The sequence below is a fragment of the Henckelia pumila genome, chromosome 4 (assembly GCF_033568475.1).
Source record: "Henckelia pumila isolate YLH828 chromosome 4, ASM3356847v2, whole genome shotgun sequence".
Lineage (NCBI taxonomy): Eukaryota > Viridiplantae > Streptophyta > Magnoliopsida > Lamiales > Gesneriaceae > Henckelia > Henckelia pumila.
This window is the reverse complement of record NC_133123.1, coordinates 10324478-10341079: the sequence shown is the minus strand read 5'-3', so window position 1 is coordinate 10341079 and position 16602 is coordinate 10324478. Positions and strand designations below refer to the sequence as shown.

Here is a 16602-nt window from a genome sequence, read left to right as displayed (position 1 = left end):
CGAAAATTATGCCTCAACCCCAAAAGTAGTTAGTAGTATTATTTGCCTGTTTCATATTACCTCAAATATGGAATAATATATTATTTATGCATCTCCTTTTGTTTTGTGTAGTGCATAATTTATTTCATAATAATTTCTAACGATCTATAAATTATTAAGTCATATTCATTGATTAAATCAATAAAATATAAATTGATTTTCACTGGAGAAAAGTTTTTTTTTTTTTTTTTAATGTTACTCTCTAATGTTGCGCTCGACGGAATGATTTGAATTTAAGAGACATATTTTGCATGATAAGTGAATATTTTGTCCTTGAACTCACACTCAATTTTATTCGAAAATATCGTATACTTAATAATCACCACTATATAAAATATGCGTTTATCCGTTGAAAAGAACCCAACTACATCATCAATATATATTATATATATTATCGTAAAGGCGTGGGAATTGAATATGAATATCGAATGGGACCGTGATACAATTTCAAATTTTGGAATGGCCCATACACTGTAAGCCCAAAAAATTAGTTGATATAATCATTGACAATTTGTCAACCACAAACAATTTGATTAAAACATGAATTTGTCTTTTTTTTAAAAACATGAAAAAAATTTAATATAACACATCAAAGGACGAAATACTTGTTTATGGAAAAAATAAGGAAAAACTGCAATTTTGGTCCTGTATATTTGTCACTTTAAGATTTCGATCCTCTATGTTTTCATATTTCAGTTTTAGTCCTGCATGTTTTGATTTTTGGCGATTTCAATCCTTTTTTTCGAAAATGCTTACGTGTCACTGTACACGTCAGCTCCACATCAGCACTGTGTCGGTTCCACATCAGCGCCACATCAGAAAAAAAGACTAAAATTGTCAAAAAAAAATAAAAATAAAGATAGCGGACTAAACTGAAATATGAAAATATAGAGAACCAAAATCGCAAAATGACAAACATACCGGATAAAAAAAACAATTTTCTCAAAAAATAATAATACATACTAAATTTCATTGTTTTTAAGAGAATATTTAATTTATCTCTATAATATTTTTAAGAACTTATAAAAATATATATATAAGAACTATCATAGATAATTAACATCTTTCTCTATGGCTCTCATCATAAAATCCTATTAATTATTTAAAGCACAAAGATGTTAATATAAGTGATATATAACTCCTTATCAGTATTCTACGAGTTCTTGGATAATCCATTCAACCTAAAATATTCATTAATGTGCTTTATTAAAAACGTTATGATCGATAAAAAAAAAAAAAAAAAAAAGATTACTAATATATGAACATGAAGCCGAATTAATTAATTACTAATTCGAATTTAACCTCCAACTTGTGAATTCAATTCAAGAATCAAAAGAAAAAATGTTTAAAAAAAATGGACCCAAGTAGTAAACCAAATGCTCCAAGCAATGAAGAAGGTGCTTTATAACTCATTCCACCATTTACAGCACCACTTCCTGCAGCTGCACCATATACACAACAAAACCATATTAGTCACAAGAAAAAAAAAATCATGCACACTCAATTTTAATATAAACTAGTACTGAATTGCACGCGTTGCGTGCTTATACAGTGTGCTTTTTGTATATACGCGTTGTGTGTTTGTACGGTTTATTTTTGTGTACACATTTGCGTTCATATACAATTCGTTTTTTTTATTAAATAATTGTAGAAAATAAAAAAAATATTAAATCATTTAAAAAAAATTAAAAAAAATAGGTCACACCAGCGTACCAACTTGGTGTGACCTCACACTTAATATAATAGAAGAGATTATTAATTTTATCCCCACAAAAATATTAATGAGACTTAATAATATAAAAAAAAATCAATTAATTAGATATATAGTTAATAATTTACCACAAATTCTTGTAGCATTGTTGGTGTTGGAGCAAATGCATGAGAATCCTTCAGTCTCAACATCAAAACCACAGCTTCCCCCGGACTTGACACACCGGTCGCACCCCGAATCAGGCATGCTATACGATAGTTTGATTCCGTAAAGCCAATCCAAGGGCACGACGCCGGCCAATCCGTCGACGTTATAGACACTGGTGTAATGAGAGCAGTCGAGTATGTTCATGCTCATGTACTTGATGGTGCCGTAGGTGGTGAAGCAACACGGCGGCGTGCCGTTGGAGAGGAGGTGGAAGAGCTTGAAGGAGGTGCAACCGCCGTAGAGCTCGTCGCACGTGTGGCCGGAGAAGTTGAAGCACAAGGATCTGCATGCATGCATGTATATCGCAGCTTAATTCTTATAATAACTAGCTAGCTAACTTTTGTTCATTCTTTAATATATATATTAACTTCTATAAAATAAATATATACCATTTAATTTCTTAAACATATGAATTGAGATGTTTGTTATGGATGTTAATATATTTTCACTCTCGTAATAAATCAGTTTTATCACCCCTGGAATATTAAATATACATCATTTTATTTTTGGTTCATTATCAGTAATTAATTTCAAGCGGATTATATTACTTAAATTTACATGAATTAATGAAAAGAAATTTTGTTTGAGAATTATAATTCTCTCTGGATGAATCTTATGCAATTATTAAAGTATTAAAACACCTTTTTCAAAGCGCTACTATTTACCCAGACCCAAGCGAATAAATGTTATTCTAAGTATATACTTGTCATTAAATTAATTGTTACTTAAAAAAAGGAAAAATAATATTTTGCATTCAAATATTAATCAATTGAATTTTTTTGCTATAAAGTGTGTTTCTCCAAAAAAATATCATTTAATCGAAACATACACCAAATCAAATATTTTTCAGTGTTTTACTCTTTTTTTTTTCACAATCAAAATTGTTTTAATTTTCCTTTTGAAAAATAATTTTTTAATTTTAAGTACTTGCTTTCTTAATTAATTATCTTATATAGTCCCGAATCAAATATATTACATATAAAATTACATAAATATCTTAAATACATTTTTGAAAGAGTTTTTCTTAATAAAGTGGATAAATAATTTTGTAATTTTAAAACAAATATGCATATGTAACCCAATGTAAACATATAACAATTTTCATTTTTAAAAGATTGTATTTTTTCAATAAAAAATGAAAAACTAATGTTGTATTTGGATTGATGAGTTTCAAATTTATGTATTCTCATTTTTCAAAAATTTAATTTTTTCAATACAAACCTTCATATCAACCCTATAGTATACTAATACTATTTCACAATAATTAGGATGAATTTCAAGTTTACACAGTCTTGTAATTTGAAAGTCATTATACTAGATCTAAATAATTAAGTCGTGGACTTTTTCTTCTATTATATAATCCAAAAAAACAATAAAATTATAATCGAAATACACGGATTTCACGTGACAAAGCTCAATGGAAAGATACTAATTAAACTAAAACCAGTACTTCATATATAAATTATGAATGAAGCTTGGAGACTGTACCTGTAATGGTTGAGCACCGGGGAGTCAACTGAGCAGTTCATGAGCACGAACACCGTGTCGGGAGACGGCGGAATCATCGCCGACTGAATGTCCGTCATCACAAAGTCGTGGTGGGGCTGCAGTATGGAGCATGTGGACATGGCCGGATCGAATATCACCATGCTTTTCTTGTTGTAATCTATGGTTTGGATCTTGTAGCTTCCAGATGGGGTCAGGAAGAAGAGGTCTCCGGCGGCGGAGCAGTTCAGCATGCGGCGGAACTGGGCGGCGCCGCAACCGTCGTCGATTCCGAAAGGATAGTTTATGGGAATGTTGTTGCAGAAACTTCGGCAGACACAGCAAACTTCAATCAACAAATTCGAAAATATGATCAAGATTGTCCATGAATTGTGAATGTGGCCGTGGGATATCATGATAGTTTCTTCTTGTTTAATTTCTTTTCCTTTTGATTATATAAAAGTAGACTATATAATATGAGTGTCTTTGATATATCAGCGTAAATTGCTCCATTTTATTTCTCTTTACAGCTTTATTGACTAAAACGTTGAAATTTTGGGTAAAAAGTTGGCATGCAAGCTCCAAGTTTCCTGCTTTTTGTCGAACCTTTTCAAGATTTAATAATTATAAGTTTTCTTGGAATGGGTTTTAGAAAGTAGAGGAAACATTCAATTAAATAGTTGTAAAATGAGTCATATATATTTTTTCATCGGGAAAAAATTGTGACTTCTATCGTAGTCGAATCAAGTACATTAATCCTTGAAAGAATTTGAGCAATCATTCGACATAAAATGATGAATAATCAATCACTATGTTATCCTATACACTAACCGTGATATATATACCCCTCTATCCAATTCAATGTCACTATGAAAAAAAATGTAGTTTTGTCACTGTTTTTTTTTTTTTTTTGGTCCCGAGTTCTTGAAATCTGAGATAAAATTGGAAAATTTTGAGGAAATGATTTTGGTCAATTTTTTTTTTGACAAATAAGTCTCCTAAAGACTAAAGTGCATTTAATTGAGTGTTATGTTCTTAAAAAATATTTGACCAAAGTTATCTTAGTATTCTCCTATCCGAAAATTTGTCCTTATCGTGACTGGGACGATTAACTAAATTTGGAGTCAATATTATACGTGAGGCCCAAAAATATTTTCCCCGGTATTATATATTTAGATTAAGTAGCAATGAAAATTTAGTTTTTTGTGGCATTTATTAATTCTAGTCTTTATTTACAAGAGAGAAGAAGAACCACCATAAGCCTTCTGTTAAGGTAATTCATTATTGCTTTTGTTCTCTCAAACATGCAAGAATAATATAATTAACTCACAATCATAGAATTCGATTTTTTTTTGACAGAATTTTTCCCTTGCAGATAATAATATTGTGTGTATATATATATATATATCCATTGTTGCATCAAAGAAGAATCCTTGGGATCAAAATCCTGCTTACAAAAACTCCTTACTTTTGTATTTGTGTATGAAAAATGGTTGAGGGAGGGATCTCACATGCAGATAAGACTGAGTTCACAGAATGTTGGAGAACAGCATGGAGAACACCTTATATCATGAAGTTGGCCTTATCAGCTGGCATTGGAGGACTCCTCTTTGGCTATGATACAGGTCAATAACATGCCTCAAACTTTTTGTGCTTCAAAATCGATCGAAATAACCGATCGTCGTCGTTTAAATCTTTTCGTAAAGGGATCAATACATGATTGTTTTGTTTTGGTGAAGGTGTTATTTCTGGTGCCCTTCTGTACATTAGGGAGGATTTTGACTCGGTAGATAGAAAGACATGGCTACAGGTATATATATCGTTGATGCAAGCCATTTTGGTGGGAATCAAAGTATAACTTCACCATATTTGGATATGAACAGGAAACCATTGTGAGCATGGCTGTTGCAGGTGCCATCTTTGGTGCTGCAATGGGTGGATGGATCAACGACAGGTTCGGGCGAAAGATATCGATTTTGATAGCCGATGTTCTGTTCTTTTTCGGTGCAATTATCATGGCTGTTGCTCCTGGACCGTGGATGATCATCATCGGTAGAATTTTCGTGGGATTGGGAGTTGGAATGGCATCCATGACCTCTCCTCTGTATATTTCGGAAGCTTCGCCTCACAGAATTAGAGGTGCACTTGTCAGCACAAATGGCTTGCTTATCACCGGAGGGCAATTTCTTGCTTACCTCATTAATCTAGCTTTCACTCATGTAAGTGTTTTTGTTCCTTTCACAATTACTGATTCTTAAAACAAGAAATATCATCACTCTGAAGGAAGAACTAATCGTTGAGCAATCTGGAATATGATTCAGGTCACCGGAACGTGGCGTTGGATGCTTGGCATTGCTGGTCTCCCTGCACTTGTTCAGTTCATTTTGATGTTGTCACTCCCTGAGTCTCCTAGATGGCTCTTCAGACATGTAAGCAAGCCTGTTCCTTTTGTATTCGCCCGCGCATTTCTTCTGTCAACATTGAGTTGCCTTTGAGTTCTCATAAGTTAATTTAAGCAAAATTTGTCTTTTTGATTGTCAAAACAATTGTCAGGGTAAAGAGGACGAGGCCAAGTCCATCTTAGAAAAAATCTACCCCCCTGAAGAACTCGAGGACGAGTTGCAGGCCTTGAAAGCATCCATTGAGCAAGAAAAGCAAGGGGAGAATCCAAGGGAAAGTGGTATATTTTCGCGCCTCAAGGGTGCCTGGGGTAATGATGTAGTCAGGAGGGGACTGTACGCGGGTATCACGGTTCAAGTCGCACAGCAATTCGTAGGCATAAACACTGTAATGTACTATAGTCCAACCATAATCCAGTTCGCGGGATTTGCTTCAAATAAGACAGCACTGGCGCTCTCTCTCATTACTTCTGGCCTGAACGCTCTCGGTTCCATAGTCAGCATGTGCTTCGTGGACCGCTATGGCAGGAGGAGACTGATGATTATTTCAATGATTGGGATCATTTCCTGTCTTGTGGTGTTATCCGTCGTCTTTTACCAAGCTTCTGTCAGCGCCCCTGATGTCAGCAGCGTGGAAACTGCTTATTTCGGTGCCAATTCTACTTGCCGAGCCTACTCTCAAGCCCCGGATGCATCATCGTGGGGCTGCATGAGATGCTTGGCTAAGGACACTGACTGTGCTTTCTGCTCAGCACCTGGCAGCCTAGTGAGTCCAGTATACAAGAATGTGATGCACTAGCACGTCATTCACTCACTTTTCTTTGCTAATCATGTATTCTTTCTGCCCTTATTGGCAGTATCATGCAGGCGCCTGTCTCGAAATGAATGATGCAGTGAGAAGTGCCTGCAGGGCGGATAAGCGAACGTGGTATACACAAGGGTGCCCGAGTAAGATCGGATTCTTGGCGGTGGTACTGCTCGGCCTATACATCATCGTCTACTCTCCCGGAATGGGAACTGTCCCGTGGATCGTCAACTCAGAGATATATCCACTCAAGTATAGAGGGATCGGTGGAGGCATTGCCGCGGTTTCTAACTGGAGTTCAAATCTTATAGTCAGCGAAACGTTCTTGACACTAACAGAGCACCTAGGATCTGCTGGAACCTTCCTCTTGTTCGCGGGGTTTTCGTTGATTGGACTCGTGTTCATTTTCTTCCTCGTACCGGAGACCAAAGGTCTGCAGTTCGAGGAGGTGGAGAAGATGCTGGAGAAAGGGTACTCTCCATTTAAGAAGGGAGACAAAGCTTTGGAAGATCGAGACACTGAAAACAGTTAAGTTCCAAGCAGAAGTTGGGTGAAACCAGTGTGTATATGTGCATCTTGAAGTTGAACTAGTAGAATCATCCTCTGATGTATCCGTGCGTACTTGGGCTAACAGATACATTTTCATCTTAATCAAAATCCTTACATCAATAATATCCCTTGAAACTTCCTTCTGCTATTTGGCTTTTGCCTTCATGGACTGGAGACTTTCTTCTTGATACTGGTCACTTGAACGACCACATTTTGACATGCTGAGTCGGCCATCACCATTTCCAATACGAAACTTGCATGATATTATCGATCATAAGATTTCAAATATGAAGGACATTTTTAAATGAAAGTGGGAAGTATTTGATTGGACATATCAGAACATATCTTATCTCTGACAAAATGGAGCAAAACAAGATGCAAAATATCAACGTAGATAGGTTTATACAAACTTTATACTTGATACTTAACCCACTGAGAGTATGTAAAAGCCATTCACCATAGGTTCATAGGAATAGCCGCAAAACGAGCTTCTTCATTCTTTTTTTTTTTTCTTCAATAATATAAACACCGTTCTTTTATGGTAAAAACATACGGAGGAGGGTAAACCAAAACCTTCCTAGTACATGCAACAACCCATTAAATTTTTAAAAAAAGAAAAAAAATAATTTGCAAACTAGCATATTAGTTACACCACTATTTATAACCTGATCCTCCATAATTCTCCAATTATCTGCAGCATCACTCGTATTCCTTTGAATAATATCCATCAAATTTTCAGAAGAACTAATCCTAGGAAGATCATGCAACGCTCTCAGTCTTTCCAACGCTCTTCCATCTGTTCATCTGCTAGTTCTCTAAAGGATGGTAAAGAGTCTGATAAAAAATTGGTGTCAAATGAGTCATCCATCTCTAAATCCGCGAACTTCTTGGCCTAATGCTGCATTCTATGCACATCTCTAGAGTGGAGTAACCCCGTTTGTTGTCCTAGCTCACCTCTCCCTTGTTCGTCTTCTTGATTTTCTTCTGTTTCTGCTTCAGCTGAGTTAGCCCTGCTGCTGAAACCTTCGAGTTACCCATCATAGCAGCAACAAGTTCAGGATCTGTGCACGCCTTCATCAGTTCCTTCTCCCTGCTCGATGCCTCGGACATGTGACTAAACAAAGTCATGGCAGTTTTGGCCGCTGCAGTATTGAAGAATCAAATAACAATGCTAGGAAAGGTACCCAAAAATGGCAGAACTCAAAAGCAAAAAGGAACTGTCATTTGGCTATTTTGGAATGTACATATTTCTATCTAAGAAATCAAATAAACATGGCAAGTAATTAATAATCAATACCATTCTATTGAAATTGACAACACTACTAATGAATCAAACATACTTCTTCTGGATATTTTATCAAGCATTTAGAAGGCAGTGACTAATGATGCAGGTAATATAGATGATTAAATAACAATTACATCAAACTTCAATTTACCTTTATAATACTAAAAAGAAAATATGTGAAAAAAGGAAGCAATGTCTAATCATCGAGCATAAAATTTGATTTTGAAAACAAGAAAGCAATAAAAATAATGTAAAGCCAAACTCATTTTGACTCACCCTAGGTGATAAAATTTAAGCAACTCACAAATTGTCCATTTGAGGAACCAAAGATGAAATGAAATACTTCTTCATGTAAGTACCTTTTCCTTTCTTCAGTGATCCTGGAATTATCTTGACATGGTATTTATATGATTGTAAAGCATTGTAAGGACCGCAAACTGGAACAGCATACAATAAGACATCAATAGGGAGTGGATTTCCGGTCAAAAAATCCACATCGTTTAGTTTTTCCTTCTCTTCATCACCGATTTCATGAATGTCATCTTCTTCCATGGCTACCTTGTCCATCTCACTGGCACCCCTATCTACCCTACCATCGGCTTTGATCTGCCCGGGTTCCTCAGGATGCTCAGGACAATCTCGAGACAAATGACCCGCCTTCTTACATTTGTAACATATCTTTACAGCATCTGCAGGCGCTGCAAATGAAAAGAGAAGTATTAGCTCCTTATTCTCATCATCAAGAATAAAGCACATAAAAGACAAAAGATTAAGTAAATCATGGATGCAGATGACAAGTGGTGGTGAAATTATCAATCCAAGATGAACTGAAACGTTTGAAATAAAACCGCAGGCACGAACACAATGGCTAAATAAATGAGACTGTTCATAAGTGAAAAACTTAAGGATGGACCCGACCAAACTCCAAAGTACCTAAGAAGTTTAGCAATGACCAAAAAATAAAATATGATAGATACGAATCCATAAGTCCATATTTTGCGCGGATGATCAATCAAATATAAATTTAATGTACCTCTTAAAGAAGTACACAGATCTCATGTTAGCATCTCTTATACTATTAAGCGCAGAAAGCAACTCCAATGGAGTTGACAGCATAAAATGTACATCCCTGACATTTTAAGGCAACAAACCAAAAAATCTGCAGTTCGAACTTTTGATGTTTTTCTCAGAATGTAGATTGAAAGAGAAAAAGGTTTCAAGTAACGAAGTTGTCAGAAAGTCAACAAACAACAGTTCCTCTAATTTTCCATACCCGTAGGGGGTTTGGCTTCTGTTCCTGGAAGGGCTTTTTCATTCTCAGACTTTTCAACACCCTTTGATTTCCCTGCAGCCTGCAGATTAATTTGAATGTCAATAAACTAGTGATTTCTGAAGTGCCATAAGCAGGAAATTATAATTAAGATTCGTGTTCATTTCTAAGACATTGACTAGTTTTCCTTCATCTCTTTTGCCGTAATCAGAGAACTGAATTCTAAATGAGCAGCAAGCAGTTACCTAACTATTTCTGACATGATTATGAAACACGTAAAATGACAATTAAGATTGATATTAAGCCAGTAGTACTTACAGCCAACAGAGCCATTCTAATGAGTCGCTCCTCCTCGTCTTGGTCAGCATATTTCTCCTTTATCTTCTTCAATTTTCCTTTCTGTCCACGACTTATTTTTCCACTAATCGGCTGGGAACTTTTAGCTTGATTGTCTGGCTGGCTCACAGAGTTGTGATCTTCTGTTTCTTTTCCATGTTCAGCAGTCGAAATTTCAGAACCATCTTTATGACCTTTCTTAAGCTTTCTTCTTTCAGCTTTTGAAATGTATGGTTTATCTCTTTGAATCGACTTTTTCACCTCATGGCAGTGCTCGCTTATCGATTCCTCAATAGAAGGGAGCCCGTAATGCCTAGTAGAAGCAGTAGCAGATCCAAGCTCAAGGGCTTTATCAATTAGGTCTTCCAGATCTTGTGCAACAGTATTAGAGGTTTTGCAATCAAATACTTCATCATGACGTAAATAATTTACTACACCAGTAGTTTCATCAAAGTTGTCTTGTGAATTGCTGGTTGATTCAGAAAAATTCAAGCCATTGGCAGAGGTTATTTTGGAGACTTCCTCCCTTGGCCCTGATAGTCTCTCTGCTGACAAACTCGTAAGTCCTGAAAACTCGACCTTTTCTTTTAAGACTTCCTTCTCAGAATCAGAATCAGAATCAGAGTAAGATATTTCTTTGAAGGGTTCAGTTTGCTCCATGTTGATCATTCCTTCCTCTTCACCCCTTACCCTCCTTTCATTCAGATGAGACCCCAGAGAACTCTCATCCAAGCGAAATAAAATTCCAAAACCCATTATTAGAGGATGAGGTGGAAGAAAATTCTTCTTACCACGAATCATGAAGCTTCCAACTGTAAGATATTCTCCAGTGGGAGCTGTTTTACTGACCTGGTGGGGGTACACCCACCAAGCACTAGTCACAATCTTCGAGTCCCAAGCTTGGCTATGACAGACCTACATCACAAAAAGAGATGAGAAGCCGCTACTCCCCAAATCGAATCGACGAAATCAGATATTTAACCATGAATATCTACTTTCATCTTACTGTGAAACATCCTGCTTGGTTCAAGGTAAGAGGGGGTACAGGGCTTTCAGGTTTATGATTCTTGATCACAGTGCTAGAAGCACCATGGAGATCTGCATGAACATATCTGTTTAACAATACAAAAGCAAACAGCCTTAAATTCTATTGTTGATGCATCAGATGATGAAAGCTTTAAAAAACTCCAAAATAAGCACATGAAGGAAACAGCTAATCGAAAACAGGAAGGATCAGGAATCTAATCATGGAGGTATCCCATCATATTCAAAAGGCCATACGTAACCTCATACTGCAGAAATTAGATCTTTTGACACATAACCTCAATCAGACAAACCATTTTAAATCATCATACAGCAGCGAAAAATCTTTAAATGTGTAAGATTATATCAAAAACTTCTTGGCAAAGAGATAGCTTCTGAAAAAGTTCATACAATGGATACCAAGATTTAATTAATACTCACAAATCTCCTTTGGACATATAACGCTTGACTATCATCTCGTTTTGTTGGGCGTCACGTCCACTGATAACCAAATAATTTTCACTGCTGATGAACCAATTGAATTTTTCAAACCAGTGAACCTTACGCATGTGTGAAATTGTGGCAATTGCTTTTTCCTGGAAATTAGATAAAGGAAAAGTGTCACGACCTCATGGAAATAAATTAGGTAGATACATAAGTTCGGAAAAAATAAATATACAACTATGGACAATTAGTTATAAATTAGCAATCCGTACTTTTATTTTATTGGTTTCCATTCCCCACTTACCTCTCATATGAGATTATGAAACATAATTGTTAGAATAATCAAGGTCTCATTTATTTTGTTTCTATTCCATTCCACATCATCTTTATATAGATGAATAGGGAATACATAAACTTGATCAATATCCATGCTGTTGCAAGAAATAAGTCGAAATCTTAATTGTTAGTCTGAAAAGAAGTTGGAGATTATCTTAATTATATTGGTATCAAAACAATTAGACTCGGAAAAGTACTAAAATTCACTGAAGTCAGCAACCACCTGTGAAAGTTGCTTGCGCGTCTTTTTTTCAGCGGCTTTGAAAGCTTTCTCGTGTGCTGTTATGGTTTTCTCCTGTTTATTCTCCTGTCTCTTCTTCTGCTCATAATAGCGCCGGGCATTAGCATGCGCTGAAAGTGCAAGATCAACCTCTACCTGAAAAGGAAAAACAAACAGCATCAAGGCTCTTTACAGATATTTTTCACTTCTGCTTTTATGAAAGGGGACATTATGGATGTGGGGAATTAGTTATTCACAAAGAGGCAACTATGACAAATGGCACAGATAGCTTGTCACTGTCATTGTTGTAGAAACCCCAAGTAAAAAAAGCGAAACTAAAAAGTTTGGGTTTGACTATGGTATTCACATAATATTTGTTGTCCACGATTAAGAAGATGTCCACATACTTATATCAATGCCTTACTAAGCTGAAATACCATCGGTTTAAGCCAAAAAAAAAAAAAAAAAAGAAAAACACTTTTAAATTGGATACCTTGTCCACAGGTTGTGTTTTCTCCTCATCATCCATTTCATCGAGATTGTTGCTCAGAAGAAGTGTCACACAATTTCTTTCAAGATGCAGCTTGTCAATGAGACCAGCTACGGGGTTTCCGGATTTTTTCTCGTCCTTCACCATACGAGCCAAATCAACCCAACTCATCCCATTTGCAAGAGCTACACGGACTGCTAAGATGGCAGCATCCACATCTTCTAAATTATATTCTATCAATTCTGCCATTTTGACACACTCTTCAACATCTCTCTTAAGTGCATGTACACGACTTTCCTGGGACATCAAGGTAGACTTTAAACACCAGAGGCAGAATTTGGTATTGCCTACTACAATACATAACAAACGTTTCTCAATTTGGGCCTATCTTTATAGTATACTGATCAAAATTTGAGAAATGGTGATGTAATTTCAGAGCACATGCCTGATAAAGGTAAAAGTTGAGAAAATTCAAGACCACAGCATCAGTTGCACAATGTCTAGACATTTAAATACCAGCAATGCAAAAAAACATGTACAGCGCCTTTAACGTAAACACGGAGTCAATTATTGACCTGATCAGATTTGATTCTATCAAGTTTATGCATAGCAGAATTTTCTTTAGCTTTTTGTTGTTGTTCCACACGCTGGCTTTCGATTTTACTGTAGAATTCATCTAAAGCTGCATCAAATGTCTCAAACTCAATGGAATCTCTTGATTTGAACTGGTTTAGCAACAATGGGCAAAATTCATCGAAGATCTGCAGAAGAGGAACCCATTATTAATTAATCACAAACAGACGAATGGTATATACATCCATAATTCTTCGTTGGATTTTTATGGAGAAAAAAGAAGATAATAGCATTGACATACAGCGTCATCATTCTTTCCCATTATCTTGTGCTGCATCAGGATGTATCCCTTTGGAACTTTCTTACCAGAAATAACCTCCGATAGCCAATCCTCAAACTTCACTACAGCTTCAGTCAGAACCTGTATCGAATTATCGTCTATTTTGAATTCTTTATGCAATTTTGTGCTAGGAGTCAAACCAGCATCTAGTATAATGTGTTCCGATAAAGCTGGCCCATAACCCAATGCTTCCCCAAGAACAACTTTCAGAGTTGTTTGTTTGGCTCGAGCGTTGTCATTCTTGTTTGTCCCAGCAGGCTTCGTATTCTTTTGGGTACTAGTCTTAACCGTGGAGGCGTCGGGACCGTCATTTCCGTTTTCACAGTTATTTAAATGTTCATTTTTTTTCTCGTGCACCACAGATTCGAAGGCTGCCTCGAGCTTCTCCCTAGTTGTACGCTCAAATACTCGAGATAGTTCAACTGGATAACGATGTCGCGACATGATAGCAATTCCCTTATTGTCATCCCTGTCAAGAAAAATCAGCACACAAACTATCAGCATTCATGCTTACACAGCAAAACAAAACAATGATGATGATGGATCAATGAAAAAACACATTAGAGTAGTCAACCTGTGTGAACGCAGGAGAGTCAAGACAGTAAACTCAGAGTCTGTAAGAAGAATATTCCCTTGGGCATACAACTCCAAAATGACGTAGTGTGCATTAACTCCAAGTCCAAATTGAAAGAGTATTATCTACATACAACTTTCAACTTTATTAAACCCTTCTAAATTTTAAAGATTTTACATCCACTGATGTGTATAGAAGCCAGTAATGCATACCCTATCATAGCCAAGTTGCCGAACATCTTCAAGCCGTCTTGTTCGTATGTGTCTCCTCAATTTCAAAGTGAATCCTGACGGTGTATTACTTTTGTCCCTGTATAGAACAAGAAAAGATTTCAATTTTCAGGATATACATATTTGTTCCCATTGCAACTATAGTGTGTGCATAGTTGTACATATCCATTTGTCCCAAAAACGAGTATGAAACACTCAGTTATCTAGCAAGCTTTCTGTGTTAGAACAAATCAAAATGATAAATTTTATTTTCTCCTGTTACGAACGAAGAGTCTTACACAAAACAAAACACATTTTCTCTTTCAAGGGTACACATTCTGCATCCTTCGTATCTAACTCTCACAGTTCTATTTGAAAAGGACAGAAGCATTAAATGAGTTCTTTTCTACCCTCTAAGTTTATTTAAAACTGAGGATGAAGGCATATAGTAGAAGTACTGAAGAAAGATGTTGAATATTCAGCAAAAGAACTTTTCTACCAAAACTAGGCAGTGGAAAGCAATCTCAGACCACTGCTTAGCTGGGTAACCAATGGTCTTTTTTAAGGCTAAACTTTCGTCTTTCCTATATTTCCAGCAATTTGCAGTTGCCAGGCTTGAGATGCATTCCACAAAAGAGTTCGATCGATGAGATAAGGAATTGTACCCCCCAAAAAAAAAGGAATGCGTGAATTTCAGTAAAATCATACCTCATATACACCGTGGTATGTAATCTAACACCACTCTCCAATAACAGCAGAACCTTTTCACTCTCTCCCGACTCTGTCACTCCACTGCTACTCATCAGCTTAAACACATACGTCTAGCAAACATTTCGCACATATTACCAAACATAAAACAAGAACTCAAAAAAATGAAAAGTAAAACAGCTTCTTTAACAATAACTAAAAGGTCGGAAGAAAACTCAATTGAATGTCGTATTGTCCCCAAGGGACAAAGCTCGACTTCTTATACAATTCTAACATAAGGGATGAAAAAAACTCACTTCCTTCAAAATTCTAACTAAAATAAGGGGGGAAAAGTCAATTTTTATACAGTTACATCTAACAAGACGGGAACGGGACTAAAGAGAAAGGAACGAAGGCAACTGAGCACTCTCCTAAAAGCGAGCTACGTGGAAATACCTTTGGTGAGAGATCATACACATTGGAGCAACGCATGCCGATCAAGCGGCGGAGGCACTTGACCTCCGCCGCCACGTCGGCGGTGTTCATTCGGACCTTCACCATTTTCTTGTCGTATAGGCTCTCTTTTTCAAGAATTTAATCTTCAATTCTGCATCCGATGCTTTATTCAACGTCGGATTAGGGTTCGATGCGATTGGGTTGAGATTTCAGACGTTCGTTGCACGCCTGTTCTCGTACAGTTCAACCGGCAGGGAAAGAGAAAACCTGTAAATTGTATTGTGAAATTTTGCACATTAACCCCTACAGATGTATGATATTATCAATTCGCCACTTCTTGCAATCAATTCGCTATTTCGTCGCTCCTTGCATCATCCTCGTCATCGTTTTATTTATTTATTTATTTATTTATTTATATTTTAAAAATGAATAAAAATTATTTTGATACAAGTCAATAAAATTGATAAAATATCAAATTAATATATTAATTATTGAAAATAATTTGATTGATATATGATCAAACTCAAAAGTCAATTTTTTCATCTACTTAGATTTCTTTTTAAATTCAATATTGCTATTAAATTCAACTAGATATGTATTTAACTTTTAAAATTATTTATTGATTAAATTGTAAAAATAAATTCATTTTTAATATATTATAAAAATAAAATTGTATATCATGTATTCGAAAAATATTCAATGTAAAATTTTTATATGACAAATGAAAAGACATACATACACAAACACACACATATATCATTAGAAAATAATCGATAGTTTATGGATGTCGAAACTTGCTTATTGTCTCGATTTGAACGATTATAATTGTCACAAATTTTTGTACTTGGTTTGGACATTTATGACAAATTCATAATTTTTTGAATTTTTTTTAGTTAAATATTTAAATAAAGATTCATATTTATTTTAAAATTGTTTTTATAAATCAAATAAATTATATTTTAGTTATGTATATTCTGATTTATTGATGGATTTTAATTTTATCAATATAAACGATAATGTTATAACATAGATAAAGAGAAAAAACATCATTTATTGTATAATTATAAATATTTTATTATATATTATTTTTGAATATATAATTTATCAGTTGTTATATAATATATGTGTATATATGTGTATGTTTGTATTAAATAATATTTATAA

The 16602-nt window shown here is 35.4% G+C and overlaps 3 protein-coding genes across 3 annotated transcripts; 1 reads left to right on the top strand and 2 right to left on the bottom strand.

The window, feature by feature from the left end:
* Positions 1 to 1192: 1192 nt before the first annotated feature.
* LOC140860474 (uncharacterized) lies at positions 1193 to 3858 on the bottom strand. The gene is made up of 4 exons (XM_073263482.1): positions 3446 to 3858; positions 1879 to 2240; positions 1400 to 1481; positions 1193 to 1220 (listed from the first exon to the last, which is right to left on the bottom strand). Exons 1-4 carry the CDS (start codon positions 3856 to 3858, stop codon positions 1193 to 1195), a joined length of 885 nt encoding a protein of 294 aa, XP_073119583.1.
* A 968-nt stretch (positions 3859 to 4826) lies between these two features.
* Positions 4827 to 7238, top strand: LOC140865988 (inositol transporter 4-like). The gene is made up of 6 exons (XM_073270840.1): positions 4827 to 5067; positions 5182 to 5252; positions 5326 to 5661; positions 5764 to 5871; positions 5996 to 6607; positions 6699 to 7238. The coding sequence occupies exons 1-6, from the start codon at positions 4932 to 4934 to the stop codon at positions 7176 to 7178; spliced, it is 1743 nt and encodes a 580-aa protein (XP_073126941.1). The 5' UTR covers positions 4827 to 4931; the 3' UTR covers positions 7179 to 7238.
* A 567-nt stretch (positions 7239 to 7805) lies between these two features.
* On the bottom strand, positions 7806 to 15699 carry LOC140859798 (uncharacterized). The gene is made up of 14 exons (XM_073262359.1): positions 15439 to 15699; positions 15004 to 15116; positions 14299 to 14395; positions 14087 to 14211; positions 13474 to 13981; positions 13175 to 13360; positions 12603 to 12896; positions 12113 to 12265; positions 11551 to 11705; positions 11093 to 11198; positions 10069 to 11001; positions 9754 to 9832; positions 8840 to 9178; positions 7806 to 8337 (listed from the first exon to the last, which is right to left on the bottom strand). The coding sequence occupies exons 1-14, from the start codon at positions 15541 to 15543 to the stop codon at positions 8141 to 8143; spliced, it is 3390 nt and encodes a 1129-aa protein (XP_073118460.1). The 5' UTR covers positions 15544 to 15699; the 3' UTR covers positions 7806 to 8140.
* Between the last annotated feature and the right edge of the window lie 903 nt (positions 15700 to 16602).

What these genes read in the sequence shown, in the direction of transcription:
- LOC140860474 (XM_073263482.1), bottom strand. Translation starts at nt 3,858, where the DNA reads ATGATATCCCACGGCCACATTCACAATTCATGGACAATCTTGATCATA. An exon ending in CCGGTGCTCAACCATTACAG is followed by an intron (nt 2,241 to 3,445) that starts GTACAGTCTCCA and finishes GCATGCATGCAG; the next exon opens with ATCCTTGTGCTTCAACTTCT. An exon ending in GCATTTGGTTTACTACTTGG is followed by an intron (nt 1,221 to 1,399) that starts GTCCATTTTTTT and finishes TGAATATTTTAG; the next exon opens with GTTGAATGGATTATCCAAGA.
- LOC140865988 (XM_073270840.1), top strand. Translation starts at nt 4,932, where the DNA reads ATGGTTGAGGGAGGGATCTCACATGCAGATAAGACTGAGTTCACAGAA. An exon ending in TTAATCTAGCTTTCACTCAT is followed by an intron (nt 5,662 to 5,763) that starts GTAAGTGTTTTT and finishes AATATGATTCAG; the next exon opens with GTCACCGGAACGTGGCGTTG. An exon ending in CTAGATGGCTCTTCAGACAT is followed by an intron (nt 5,872 to 5,995) that starts GTAAGCAAGCCT and finishes AACAATTGTCAG; the next exon opens with GGTAAAGAGGACGAGGCCAA.
- LOC140859798 (XM_073262359.1), bottom strand. Translation starts at nt 15,543, where the DNA reads ATGGTGAAGGTCCGAATGAACACCGCCGACGTGGCGGCGGAGGTCAAG. An exon ending in CATACCACGGTGTATATGAG is followed by an intron (nt 14,396 to 15,003) that starts GTATGATTTTAC and finishes TGTTCTATACAG; the next exon opens with GGACAAAAGTAATACACCGT. An exon ending in ATAGAATCAAATCTGATCAG is followed by an intron (nt 12,897 to 13,174) that starts GTCAATAATTGA and finishes TTGATGTCCCAG; the next exon opens with GAAAGTCGTGTACATGCACT.